The following is a 12,483-nucleotide window of genomic DNA, read 5'->3' as shown; positions in this document are numbered from 1 at the left end:
ATATATATATATATATATATATATATATATATATATGTCTTTATTTATATAACGCATAAATGTGCATAGCACTTCACAGCAGTAATACATGACAATCATAAATAATTAATGATATAAATAACACAGAGGGTAGAAGTGCGTCAGAGATAAAAGTAACATTTAGGAAGAGGAGTCCCTGCTCCGAGGAGCTTACAATCTAATTTTGTTAGTAGGAAGAATGTACAGAGACAGTAGGAGGGCGTTCTGGTAAGTGCGTCTGCAGGGGGCCAAGGTTAATGTATGATGTGTTATTTATCAGCCATGGAGCTACTCAGTGTAGATGTGAACCAATAGTAGTGACATCCAGTAGTGTGTCAAAAGGAGTGCTACTGGGCGTGGCTAAATGTATACAACAAAAAACAAAGAAGCCCAATGCTACATCCAATATGACAAAAATACACAGTGAAATACCTATATATTCTCTTAAAAAAGGGGCATTTAGTTTAACCTTTTGGCCAAAGTGTCTTAAGTCACATAAGGCATGACCATTAGCAGGTCCTAACACTAGCTGAGTTAAAATTCTTATTTACCTCTATTCATAGGTAAATAAGAATTTTAACTCAGGTAGTGTTAGGACCTGCTAACGGTCATGCCTTGAAGTGGCAGCCGGCTTAATACATTTTGGCCAAAGGGTTAAACTAAATGACCCTTTTTCAAGAGATATATAGGTATTTCACTGTGACTTTTTGTCATATGTGAAAAAACTAACTAAAACAACCTAAACCTATCAGCACTTAACCTATAAATGTGCTGTAAGTGATGGGCATATAACAGTGCTAATACATAAAATGAATCCAATTAGTGATAACAATGCAGATTGGAGTTGCCAAAGTTTCCCACAATGCAAGTTATCTCCACAACTTGTATATACGGCAATTGGTAAAGGAAAAGAAGGATACCTGGCGCTGAAAAAGACACTTAGTCCATGTGATACACAGTTCTTAAATTGTCCAAATCCTTGATGTGGGATGATAACCATTCTCTTGACCGGCCTGCTTCTCAATGTTCCCCCTATATCGGGTTAAACAGAGCACAACATTGCGCAGTATACCTGGACTGGAAGGTCTAAACAGAACATGACACAATGTGCCTACTTACATGATGTATCTTGTTAGATGGTGGTTGAGAGAATCTGTACTTTAACCTCTTCTTCTCCGCTGCTGTCACGAATCCCACGGGCAGTTCCTCAATCTCCTTCACCTTTGAATGTTCTTGGATATCCGGTGATGATTGGCCTTGTGCTGGCGCGTTACTTTGCCACAGCGTACCCCTTTGATAAAGTGGCGGCCAGCATAAATCTAATGCGGCTGCCTCAGCGCAAGTAAAGCGCTCCCCGTTCAGACGCGGGCTTTTTTTTTTTTTTTTTTGGCGCCGCAGGCACCTCGATTGTTCAGCGCATTAGCGCTAAATGGAGAAACGGGGCCACGCGCGGCCGCAAGATGCGGCTGGCGCGCGGCCAATTCCGGCGCCAAAAATTAAATGGCCGGTGCAAATGCGGTCAAGCTTTAGATTAAGCTTGGCCGCAGCAGTACCAAGCTCTTTCCCATATTCATCTCCGGACCAGACCAGGAGCTGTGTGTGTGGGGGGAGGTCTGTGCAGATTCTGTAGTAGATTTTCCTGTGGTACTGAAACGCCACAAGCTTCTGTTCTTCCTTGTTTCTCACACAATTTTCTCACACAATTTACAAATAGAAATGTCTCCTGTGTGCTTCCTCCACCACTTTATTTCTTCATCGTCTCTGAAGAAATAAAGCGGTGGAGGAAGCACACTGCCATGGCAACACGACGTTGTGGTGGGGGGGGGGGGGAGAGGGCGGTCTTGAGCAGGGGGTGAAAACAAAAAAGTTTAACCTGCCCCATTCACTTTTGATTTAGTTCTTCTAACTCGTCTCTTTGACCCTTAAGGTAATGATAGGGAATCCAAAGTTCAGAGTGATGTCTCTGAATGTAACTCGCACTTCCCTCTGCATCCCACATTCTTTAACCTTGTTGCTTTGAAATGACAATATATATATCGCACTATGACCCACCTGGCCACATGAGAAACATTTGAACTGCTCATCTTCCCTGACATTGTTAGAGGGCTGTTGGTGGATAAAATGTACAAGAGGCGGAGGCTTCTGCACTGTAAACACTTTCCCTCTGCTAATTCTGCCTTGTTCTTTTAACATGGATTCTGCCCTCCTTACACACCACAAAAACCTCACAAAATGATCATTCGCTGACACAGTGATTCCAATCAATGATCCAATATCCGGGAGTGTTTTGTTCAGTACTGCCCTCTTGTAAACGGTATCATTCTGATATCCCTGTGCTCCAGTAGGCAGTGTTAATTTATATAGAATAAAAAGTCTGTCAGTATACCCTTGTACAGATTCCCCCCTCCTACCAATAGCTGCGTGTGATCTGCCTCATCTAAACCTAATATGAAAAGCAGAAGAAAGGCAACCTAAGACTTTTAATAATTCTTGGAGCAGTGGCTGCATAGTTCTTGGGGCATTAAACACAGCACGGGGTAGACTTGCCTTTAAAGCATTGTCCAAACTAACCACAATCACATCACATTTATCTGTGTTATCAGTTAAACTTCTATGGACTCTGTCAAACTGATCTACTCTACTCATAACATCCACTGGATCGTCCCCAAACTCTGCACCCATGTTCTTTACTTAATGCAGCAATCTCAGTGCCAAATAGAGGATGGGACACAGTGGTTTCTGCAATTGTGAGTCTCTGTGCATCTATCTGGCACAGTTGAAATCGGGGCCATTCTCAGAGGTATATCACATGATATGTATATATAGGTATATACTGTACTCTGACCCGCAATCATTCAGCTTTATCCAAAATGTCCCAATTAATCTCATACCCATCTCTTTCCTCAATTCCTGGCGCATTAAACGCAGCCACGGCAGCATTCCTCTTTCCTACCTGTTCTTTTAACCGATCTATTTTATACAGAGTGAATGATCAGCCTCTGTATTGCTGGAAGATGCCACAAGAGACCTAATTGCCCTGTGTGCATCCTTCAGCCTTTCCACAAGCCGCTCATTCTCACAGCATATTTCCCTACTCTCTAACGGTGTCTGCTGGTTCCCTAGGCTGCGGCCCCACTGGCGCTGACCGCGCTCATGCTTGAGAGCGGTGACGTCACCAGCTCTCCATGCATGAGCACTGGGTGTCCTTGCTATTTTGCAAGCGTGCGCGGGGGAGGGGGGGGGATCCTTGCGGGTAAGTTGAGCGAGCTTGAAAGTTACATTTCTTTGTTAACTCAAGCGCCAAGCTTGAGTGAGCGTGCGTGCCAGCGCACGAGTGCACACAAACCGCGTGAGCCGCAACCTTACTCCCATAGTAGCAGCAGCAGCAGTTTAAGAGAAATGTTAAGAGATTCAATTGAATTATTTAAATCCTGCATACTTATGATTTTATACTGTTCCGCTATCCAGCGGGCAGCAAACATCAGCGCAATGTTTCCCTTGGATTTTGAAAGGTGTTTTTCTGTTATTGCCCTGGTCACATAATCCTGAGCCTGAAGCTATGGATCCGAGGATCCTTCTATACATTTAATAATACCCTCAGGGTCTTTTATTACTCAAATTGTTACAAACACTTAATTAAACAACACATTCATTTATCACACACTACTATTCAATTATAAATACAATTGCCTGGCACACCAATATCCCTCTTCTGGCGGGCTCGCCAATACAGTATGTAAGAAATACAACTCTGTATTTCACGTTCTTTATTGGGAAGTGTGACATAGAAATGCGAACACAAGTGAATATATAAACATTGTATTAATATAAAAAATCCTACGGTTACAATATATGTGTGTAAGAATAAAATGACACAGGCGGGGTCAAATGATGCCGCGGGGTCAAATTGCAACACAGTGCCATTGCAACATGACGTCACATGAAGTATGTTACCATATACTTTAGTTATAAAATAATGTTACATATTACAGATTGTATGTATATATATTATATATATATATATAGATATATATATATATATCTATATATATATATATATAATTAACCCCATCCTCCTTCGCAGATCTTGTGTTCTTGAGGAGTTCTTTCACTTCATCATTTATGTCATCCCTCTGTAGCTGCTTTCTGGAACCTCTTCTTCCGTAGGAAAAAGCTAACTACTGTACTTGTCTCATGGCTTTTAATACCAGTTTGGGGGTCTTACTCTCTGAATTATTGATTAAGAAGATCTTAATCAATAATGATAATTGTTTGTTCTTGTATAGCGCTGCTACTTTTACATAAATCTTTACAGAGACATTTTGCAGACACACTGCAAGAGCTTACTATCTATGTAGAGCTTACAATCTACAGTATGTTTTTGGTGCCTGAGGCACCGGCAGATAAAGTGATTTGCCCAAGATAACAAGGAGCTGACACCGGGAATTGAACCAGTTTGAAGAATGAAGATTCACACTCTGGCACTGAGTCAGTGTCTTTCCTCACTAAGGCACCCCTCTCTCTCTGTTTTTGAAGTATAGTTTAACGGAGGGAGGATGTCTCATTGAGGTGTTAGATTTTACAATCACTAACTGGTTTGAGTTTCACATGGTATCTTGCCATCTGTTCACACAATGGACGAACTCATATATATACATGTGTATACACACCTACATACACATCTACGTCAAACAGTTTATAATATCAAATCACAGCTTATGCAGAATTAGACTTCAATTTTTACAATCACTAACTGGTTTGAGTTTCACATGGTATCTTGCCATCTGTTCACACAATGGGCGAACTCATATACTGTATATACATGTGTATACACACCTACATACACATCTACGTCAAACAGTTTATAATATCAAATCACAGCTTATGCAGAATTAGACTTCAATTTTTACAATCAGAATGGGAGGGTGACTAAGTTGTAACTGGTACCATTTGCCTGGAGTAGTCATCTCTCACTGGTCAAAATCCTGTCTGCTTTTAAATAGCCAGGCAGATGACACAGCATTGTGAGGTCACGTGAGCTCATCATGACATCATAATACACTGAATGTTGGGGAGCTACAAATGCTGAAGCCAGGAGGAGTTATCATTCATCAGCACGGAGCAAAGGAGGAGGAGAGTTTCCTTATAACAACATCAATAACATCCTGATGACCAATGGAGGCGCAGAGAGATGGGAGTGCAGTTTATTCTAACAAGGGCCAATTGGGACACGTGATGGGAGGCCAGTCCACATGTGTATGTTGAATTTAAGGTAGTTGTGGAATTGGCTGAATGTGCTCCTTAAAAACATCAATTTCCCCATTTAAAAAAATGGGGTTGTTTTGGAGCCCAGTCATCTTCCTCCACACACAGTTCAGTCCCCCCCCCCCTTCTCCACACACACACTGTGACAGAGTCACTGACTCAGTAGGCTGGAACAGTGAATGGAGGATGTGTGTACTTTCCAGCACTAAACCAGTTAACCTGCAGTTGGAGATCAGCATACACCTGCAGCCTAATTAAGCAGGAGGCCTGAGAGACTACAGGTTTAAAAGCAGGAAGTTGCTCACACAAGGTGAGCTTGTTTTTCCACGTGAGAGTGGAAAGACGTCTCCCAGCTAGGAAGCCGTAGCCGTAGCCGTAGCCGTGGCTCTGGTCCCCCAGTCCTGCGAGGAGCTTTGCTGCTGGGACCAGCTTGGACCCCAACCCAGGATAAAGATACAGATTGCTGCGAGCTGGACACAGCCTGCTCCCCCGGAACAGTGTTCCTGTTTGTTGTTGGAGCTGCATCACAGATAAGACATTATTATTCTACCTATTGGTTATACTTTGTAGAGCACATGTTTTGGGCATAACCAGATTAGCTGGCTTCCCTGTTAGTAAGGGTTCAAGAAGTGAGTTAGTTTCCCTAACGGGAACAGGCTTTATTTTCTAGAAAGTAGTTTCTTAAAGGGACAGTGCACCCGTAATTATTTTGGTTGTGGCTAATAAACCACTTCAGTTTAAAGTTTTCCATCGTGTCTAGCGTCTTACTGACCCCGCCACGTGGCCGTCCTGCCACAACACACACTCACACATACTTCAGTCCCCCCTGTGATGGTAGGGTTAGCCGGCCTTCATAATAAAGGTGACGCTTAAGGCTGGCTGCCCCTAAAAACCATGTGTGAAGATCTATCAGTGTTGGCTCTTGGGTCCAGTATAGTATATGATTGTGTTTCCCTGTCACTATGTTCGCCTCCAAATGTCTCACGTGAGTGTATGTGCTAGGGATGTCCTGTGTGGTTAGGATCCCTGATAGTAAAAAGCTGCAGGACTGAGACTTTGGCCACAGAAGTGTAAGGGTAGATGTTGGGGGACAATAGAGTTAAAAACAGTATAAAGGGGGGACAGGGATGTGGTAACTGTACACATGTATAACACTTTATTCCCTGTAAAGTAAAATGTATTCCCCATGTTGAAATGTAACATTTACATACAGTTAGCCAGACAGAAATGCATTTTGTGCTTCTGCTGTTTCTTTGTGAGCTGGACTGCATACAGGAAAAACCAGTTTTGCGAGAAAGGGCCGAGAGCAGTTAATTGACCTGGACAATGGTTAGGGAGGAAGGGCTGTGACTCAGGGCTGAAAATTTGTTATCTGCAATAGAAAGTCTTTGTTCTACCTAGACATAGAGGGGCCTAACCTGCAGGAGGTATGGGACTGACCAGGGGAACGGCTGCTGGGTTTTAGACCCATAGGCACAATTCCCATTGGCCAGTTCAAATTTCCCACTCGCCCGCAGCTCACGCCCAGATGGGCAGTCCCGAGTCCTTGGGCTGGCTCCCTGCTCTGATTGGTGCACCCTCACAATCCATGCTCTAATTGGCTGCCAGTCCTCTCAATGTTAAAGATAGGGCTTGCTGCCTATATAAGGTGAGCAGCCGATCAGTGTAGGAGATAGAGAGACACAGTGAGAGAGCCAATCTCTGTGAGTGATCACGCTGGCTTTCCAAATGTGCTTCTGTGTGAAAGAGCTACACACCGGTAGATGACTGACATACACAAACACTCACTCTGACACGCACACACACTGACTGACACACGCACACACACACACACTGACTGACACACACACACACACTGACTGACCCACACACACTGACTAAAACACACACACACAAGGAATTCAGTTATTATAAATATAGAAGTGCAAAAATCTAAAAAACGTGTTCTAAGTGTAACCCTGTTTCCCCCTCCCCCCCCAGACTCTACTGTGGTGTTTAGGGTGCATGAGGGCAGATTACATGCGGTGTGGTGCATACCTGTGTGGAACAGGAGGGCCTGAGCTTCCCGCGATGTTATTGGGGAGCCAGGACCGGGCTTCTGGGGTGGTAGCCTCCATGATCTCTTAGTGGTGCAGCGCCTCCATCTTCTATACTCCCAGGAATATGGGACAGGACCTGTATAGAAGAACCCCTTCGGTCCCAGGGTAATAGCTTCCAACTCACACACAGTCTTTGGTACAAAGGATAGTCTCTTTATTGGCAGATCAGCAACTCCCAAATATAGGGGCGTCCAGCGGCCGCAACAACAACAGCCAAGCCTTGCTAATTGCTCCGCTCTCCTCCCACACAGATATTTCCTCCTCTCCTTCCCTCCAAGTCTCTCCTCCGACAGGATGGTCTGGGCTGGGGCTTCAATACCCCACGGCCCACCCCCGAGGTTATCCTCGCGGTGGGAATTGGATTCTCCCCATCACCCCAGGCAGGGGGGTGAGGGGCATTGGTCCACCAGGTCTATAATGCTATCAGCTCTACTAAAAGTGGCCGAGTCTCTCCACTCCTCTCTCTCGGCTCCTGCACGGCTGCGCAGGTGAGACTGCGGTCTCCTCCAACTCCTTGGACCGATCCGCAGGACTCACTACTCAGACAGACCCACGGCAGACTCGTCACTTACAGGAGTTGGCTGCTAAATATAGATCTTGCCCCACCTCTCGTGATGTCAGCAGAACCTCTCCTCTTGCTCACGCCTGCAGCAGAGTCCAGGCCTGCGTCTACCACTCAGGGCAGGGCTATGAAGGGGGAAAATCCATGATGATTACTGGTGCCTGATCTTAACAGGACTTACCACAGTAGAAGGGAGATAGTTATAGCCTGTGCTGTTTACAGGGGGCTACATAAGTCAAACTTCATTGCGTTTTGGCACTGAAATTGTGTTTTGATTTTTAATTAAAAACATCACCATCACAAATACCATTTCTGTGACAAACAGTAACAAAAGACAAAGAAGTTTCACTTAAAATGTGTGTGCTCGGCACACACACACACACCACTTTTTTTGTTTATGGCATTGTGGCTGAATAAAAGCCTTCATTGATCTCCCAAAACACTCTCCTGTTATCACCTCTGCATGCATCTGCTACACTGACCCTCTGGCTTTGACTTCTCTCCCTTTCCCCAGCAATCTCACTGGATAGGAAACCAATCAGGACGCAGCCCAGTCGCACCTCTCTGTGGGGTTGGCACCTGCTGCCCCCTCTTTGTCAATCCGCTGACCCCCGAGTCCTGCGAAACAGCGTTCGGCTGAAAACACGGGGCCCGGCCGAAAATAACCTGTTTCTCAGAAATCCACCCAGGGTGGAATAAAAGTCCCTAAAAACAGTATGTGAGGATAAAACTGGACTTCTGATAACCCTACTCTGGTGCAGCAAGCTCTCTAGAGAGAGCCACATCTGATCCATATGAGCCGGTGTGGGAGGAGCAGCTGGCAGAACAGGCAGAATCTGTGGAGAAGGTGCGGGCACAGGTGTTATATTGTTACACATAAAAGAATGTAATCTTTTCATGTCTGGACAGTTCCTATTAAATACCATAAAAGACCTTCAAATAAATGTATGCTGAAAAAAAAAATATATATTTTTTTTTTTACAAATTCAGTAAAAACTGCGTCATTTTTGATGTACCAAAAACGTATACAGAACGCATAAATATGTGGCATTATTACCATTACGTTTTTTTAAGTTGCTAATAAAACAGTATAATACTTTGGTTTGAAAATAATTGTATTGAAAATTAGACAAAAGTTTTGTGCTTACAAAATACTGAATTCTGACACAAACAAAGAAATTTGAAACAGATTCTTAGTGTAGAGATTTTCACCTTTCCATGGCTCTCGTCGGCCAAAACCATACTGAAATGAGATTAAGTGCGACACGTGGGGGTTACGCAAAGCCGTGCATTGACTGCGTAGTAGGGATGCAGCAATGAGCCATAGAGGACTAACATAAAATGGCGTCGGTCCTGACATCTAACGGTGATAATGAGAATGATGTTAGAAACGGCAGATGTTGCGACTATTGTGACCTAAAAATCAACACGTACACATTTTCCAAATTGCGCGCTTAATATTCGATTAAAAAATGCTCCGTTTTTTTGCATGGTGGGCCAAAGTTGTCTACAAAGGGCCAATGCCACCACAGTTTTCGGTTACGTGTAAGGGAAAAAGAACGAATCAAGTATATGTCATTCAGAAAAATACATCAATAATTAAAAATAAATGTATTGCAACACATGAAAGGATCCGATTTCCGCGCATTATTCCGATCAATGTTAGAAGTACACCCCTTGGTTTTAGGTGGGGATAAGTTATAAAAGAGAACAGAAAATGGGGAAAGAGTATATAGTGGAGTGTAAGAAAATTCTGCTTTTGAAATATCAAATTCTTTAATAGAAACAAAAAAACTTTTTTTTTGTGGGGCCTTTAGTCTGCCTATTGGGTAAACCGGCCCTGACCACCAATGACTTTTTCATCTGTGTTGTGCCCATCCTGTATGAAGTGTGAAGTCACCAGCAAATCCGTGCTCCTGTGTCTATTAGTGAATTTCTGTTGACAGATCGCGTAATTAATGCAACCGTCAGTTTTGACAACATAGTCTTAAGCCCCACGTGCATTTGAGGATTGTAAACACCAAATTCTGACTTGCAAGCAAAATATTGTTACAGAGGAACCTCGTGCCAGCATGGGGATGTGAAAAGGTGTCTCCCTAAGGCACATTATTCCATTATGCACAATTCAAACAGGAATAACCCACATTTTGGAGGAAGTAAAAATGTACAGGAGGCACGTTGCCAGAGCCTAGATCAGCCCATGATCGTTTGTCCCCATGATTGCGGGAAGAAATGCTATTTCGCTTAAAACATAGATCCCAAACCCAATCAGCTGTAATTTCTGGGGATCAGGTGAATTTCATATTGATTACTAGTAATAGTGTAAAAAGGTTTAATGAAAGTGAATATTCTACATAGACTTGGAGATGTAGTGAAATAAATCTGGTATACGGAAGGAGTAATCTACTGTATGGATAAAGTTACTGGTCTTTGTTGAGGAAAAATCCACTTGAGATCCATTGCCATGGGCTTACATAATTTGTGAATTTCTTGACTCGAGCCCCCCAGCTGCAAAACAGAGGCAAAAGTATTGCACAAACAGCACCAGAGTCATTGGGGGGGGGGGAGGGGGGGGGGGGGAAAGCCATTGATTTTCTTAAGATGTTTTTGTGAAACTGGTGATGTTTTGGGCATAAATACTATTCTACTTACAGTATACTTTTCCTTACCCAAATCTGGTACTAATAAGTATTTTTAAATCGTTTTTTAAAGTTAATTTCCAGCAGTTTCATTTCCTCTGGCTGATTCCTTTTGTGACATCATTGCATGGAGTTTGCAGAGGAAAAGCACCCCCTGGTATCCCACTATCCTTACCTATATTGGCTCTATGATAAGGGCAGGATGCGTAGGGGTAAACAAAACACTTGATTGACAAACATTGCATGAAGGCATGACGGTTCAGGGAAGAAATAGAAGCCCCCTCTTTGCTTTTAGAATGGTGACATTGTCTTTCTTAGACTAATCAGATTGTTAATGTCTTTACAAAAGGTTGCTGCGTAGGATTTAACAAACATAGGCTAGAAACAGATTGATTTGATTCTTCATGACGTGTCCTGGTGGGTGGACATCATATAATCCAAAAGCATTGGTCATGTCCCACACATCAATTATACCGATGTTTAGACCCTGGAAGACGGTCTTGGCTACAAGGTATTGGGTGTAGCCGTGGAAGTCGCCTAACCTCTCGATATCGGTGGTAATCTCTCTTGTGTTTTCCGTTTTGAAGACAACCTTTGTGCCAGGACTGCGCAGCAAGATGCGTTCCACGGCCTTGCGTGCGTTCAGCAGTCTTCTGATGAGCAGTGATAGGGGGAAGGGTCGGAAGTGGTGTCCCAAAGTGAAGACGATTATAGTGTCAGAACCACCAGGTAGATGGTCAATTTCTCGTGCGACATAACTGTAGCTTTTAACTGTGTAGAAAAAGTCTAGCAGAAATGGGTGTCCATGCTTCTTCCAATGGATATAGATATTCCTGCTCACGTCCAGAGCTAAGGAGGGACTGTGCCAACCACTTTCATGGATGTTGAAAAACTTCAGAGCTAGAAAGAAAGAGAAATGGAAAACCATTATGTTGAGGAAAGGAGCAAGACTCACTCTTAAAGAGGCAATCCCATGGGGCAGATTTTATATATCTATGTATATATATATATACAGTATATATATATATATATATATATATATATATATATATACATATATATATATATACAGTATATATATATATATATATATATATATATATATATATATATATATATATATATATACAGGGCTCAACAAATGAACTCGCCTGCTCGCCACAAGCGTGTGCATTTTGGCCGCTTTCGAATACTTACCAGCAGCGGGATCTGGCGCGGCGATCACCGTCTTCCCCTGTAAATTGTACTCTTTCAATGCAGATCCTGAAAATATGGCCGTGCGGCGTCAAATGACGCCACATTGCCATGGCAACAGGTTGCTATGTGACATTGTGACGTAGGAAAAAGAGGGATATACACCCCAAGCACTGGTGCTCAAGTATTGTTGGCACAAAAAAGAATCATGACATCCTTTTGATCCAAAAATATACGACTGGACAGAAATATACGACTGGACTTCAATAATAATATTCTCATGAATAAAGGTCATTTAGTTAAACCCTTTGGCCAAAGTGTTGTAAGCCTGCAAGCTAACGCCAAGGCATAACCAAACTTTGCAGGTCCTAACACTAAACTGTTGAAACTTCTCTTTTACCTCTGCTGTAGGGAGAATGACAGCAGTGATTCTATCCATACAGCAACATTAAAAAACCTTACTTACTTTAAAAAGTGGCGAGGGGTGAGCTTAAACCCTGGGAGGGGGGACCACAATCATCCAAACAACAGATACCAGTTGATACCAGTTCAATGTTCAACTCTCACTCTTTATTATTGTACTCTAATGCAGGGGTTCTCAGCTGCAGTCCTAAAGACCCCCCAACAGGTCAGGTTAAAAGGATATTCCTGCTTCAGCCCAGAAGGCTTAATCAGTGGCTCAGTCTTTGACTGAGTATCTCAATTA

The 12,483-nt window shown here is 43.1% G+C and overlaps 1 protein-coding gene across 2 annotated transcripts in view; it reads right to left on the bottom strand.

Annotated features, from left to right (window-relative positions):
• Positions 1-9,011: 9,011 nt before the first annotated feature.
• Positions 9,012-12,483, bottom strand: part of LOC142496967 (NXPE family member 4-like) — a 48,344-nt gene continuing 44,872 nt past the window's right edge. For both annotated transcript variants that reach the window (XM_075604106.1, XM_075604107.1), the window contains exon 6: positions 9,012-11,483. In XM_075604106.1, the coding sequence (XP_075460221.1) occupies positions 10,948-11,483 (536 nt within the window). In that variant the 3' untranslated portion in view covers positions 9,012-10,947. The remainder of the gene's footprint in view (positions 11,484-12,483) is intronic.

Source organism: Ascaphus truei, chromosome 6 (assembly GCF_040206685.1).
Source record: "Ascaphus truei isolate aAscTru1 chromosome 6, aAscTru1.hap1, whole genome shotgun sequence".
Classification (NCBI taxonomy): Eukaryota; Metazoa; Chordata; class Amphibia; order Anura; family Ascaphidae; genus Ascaphus; species Ascaphus truei.
This window is presented reverse-complemented; position numbering and strand designations above follow the sequence as displayed.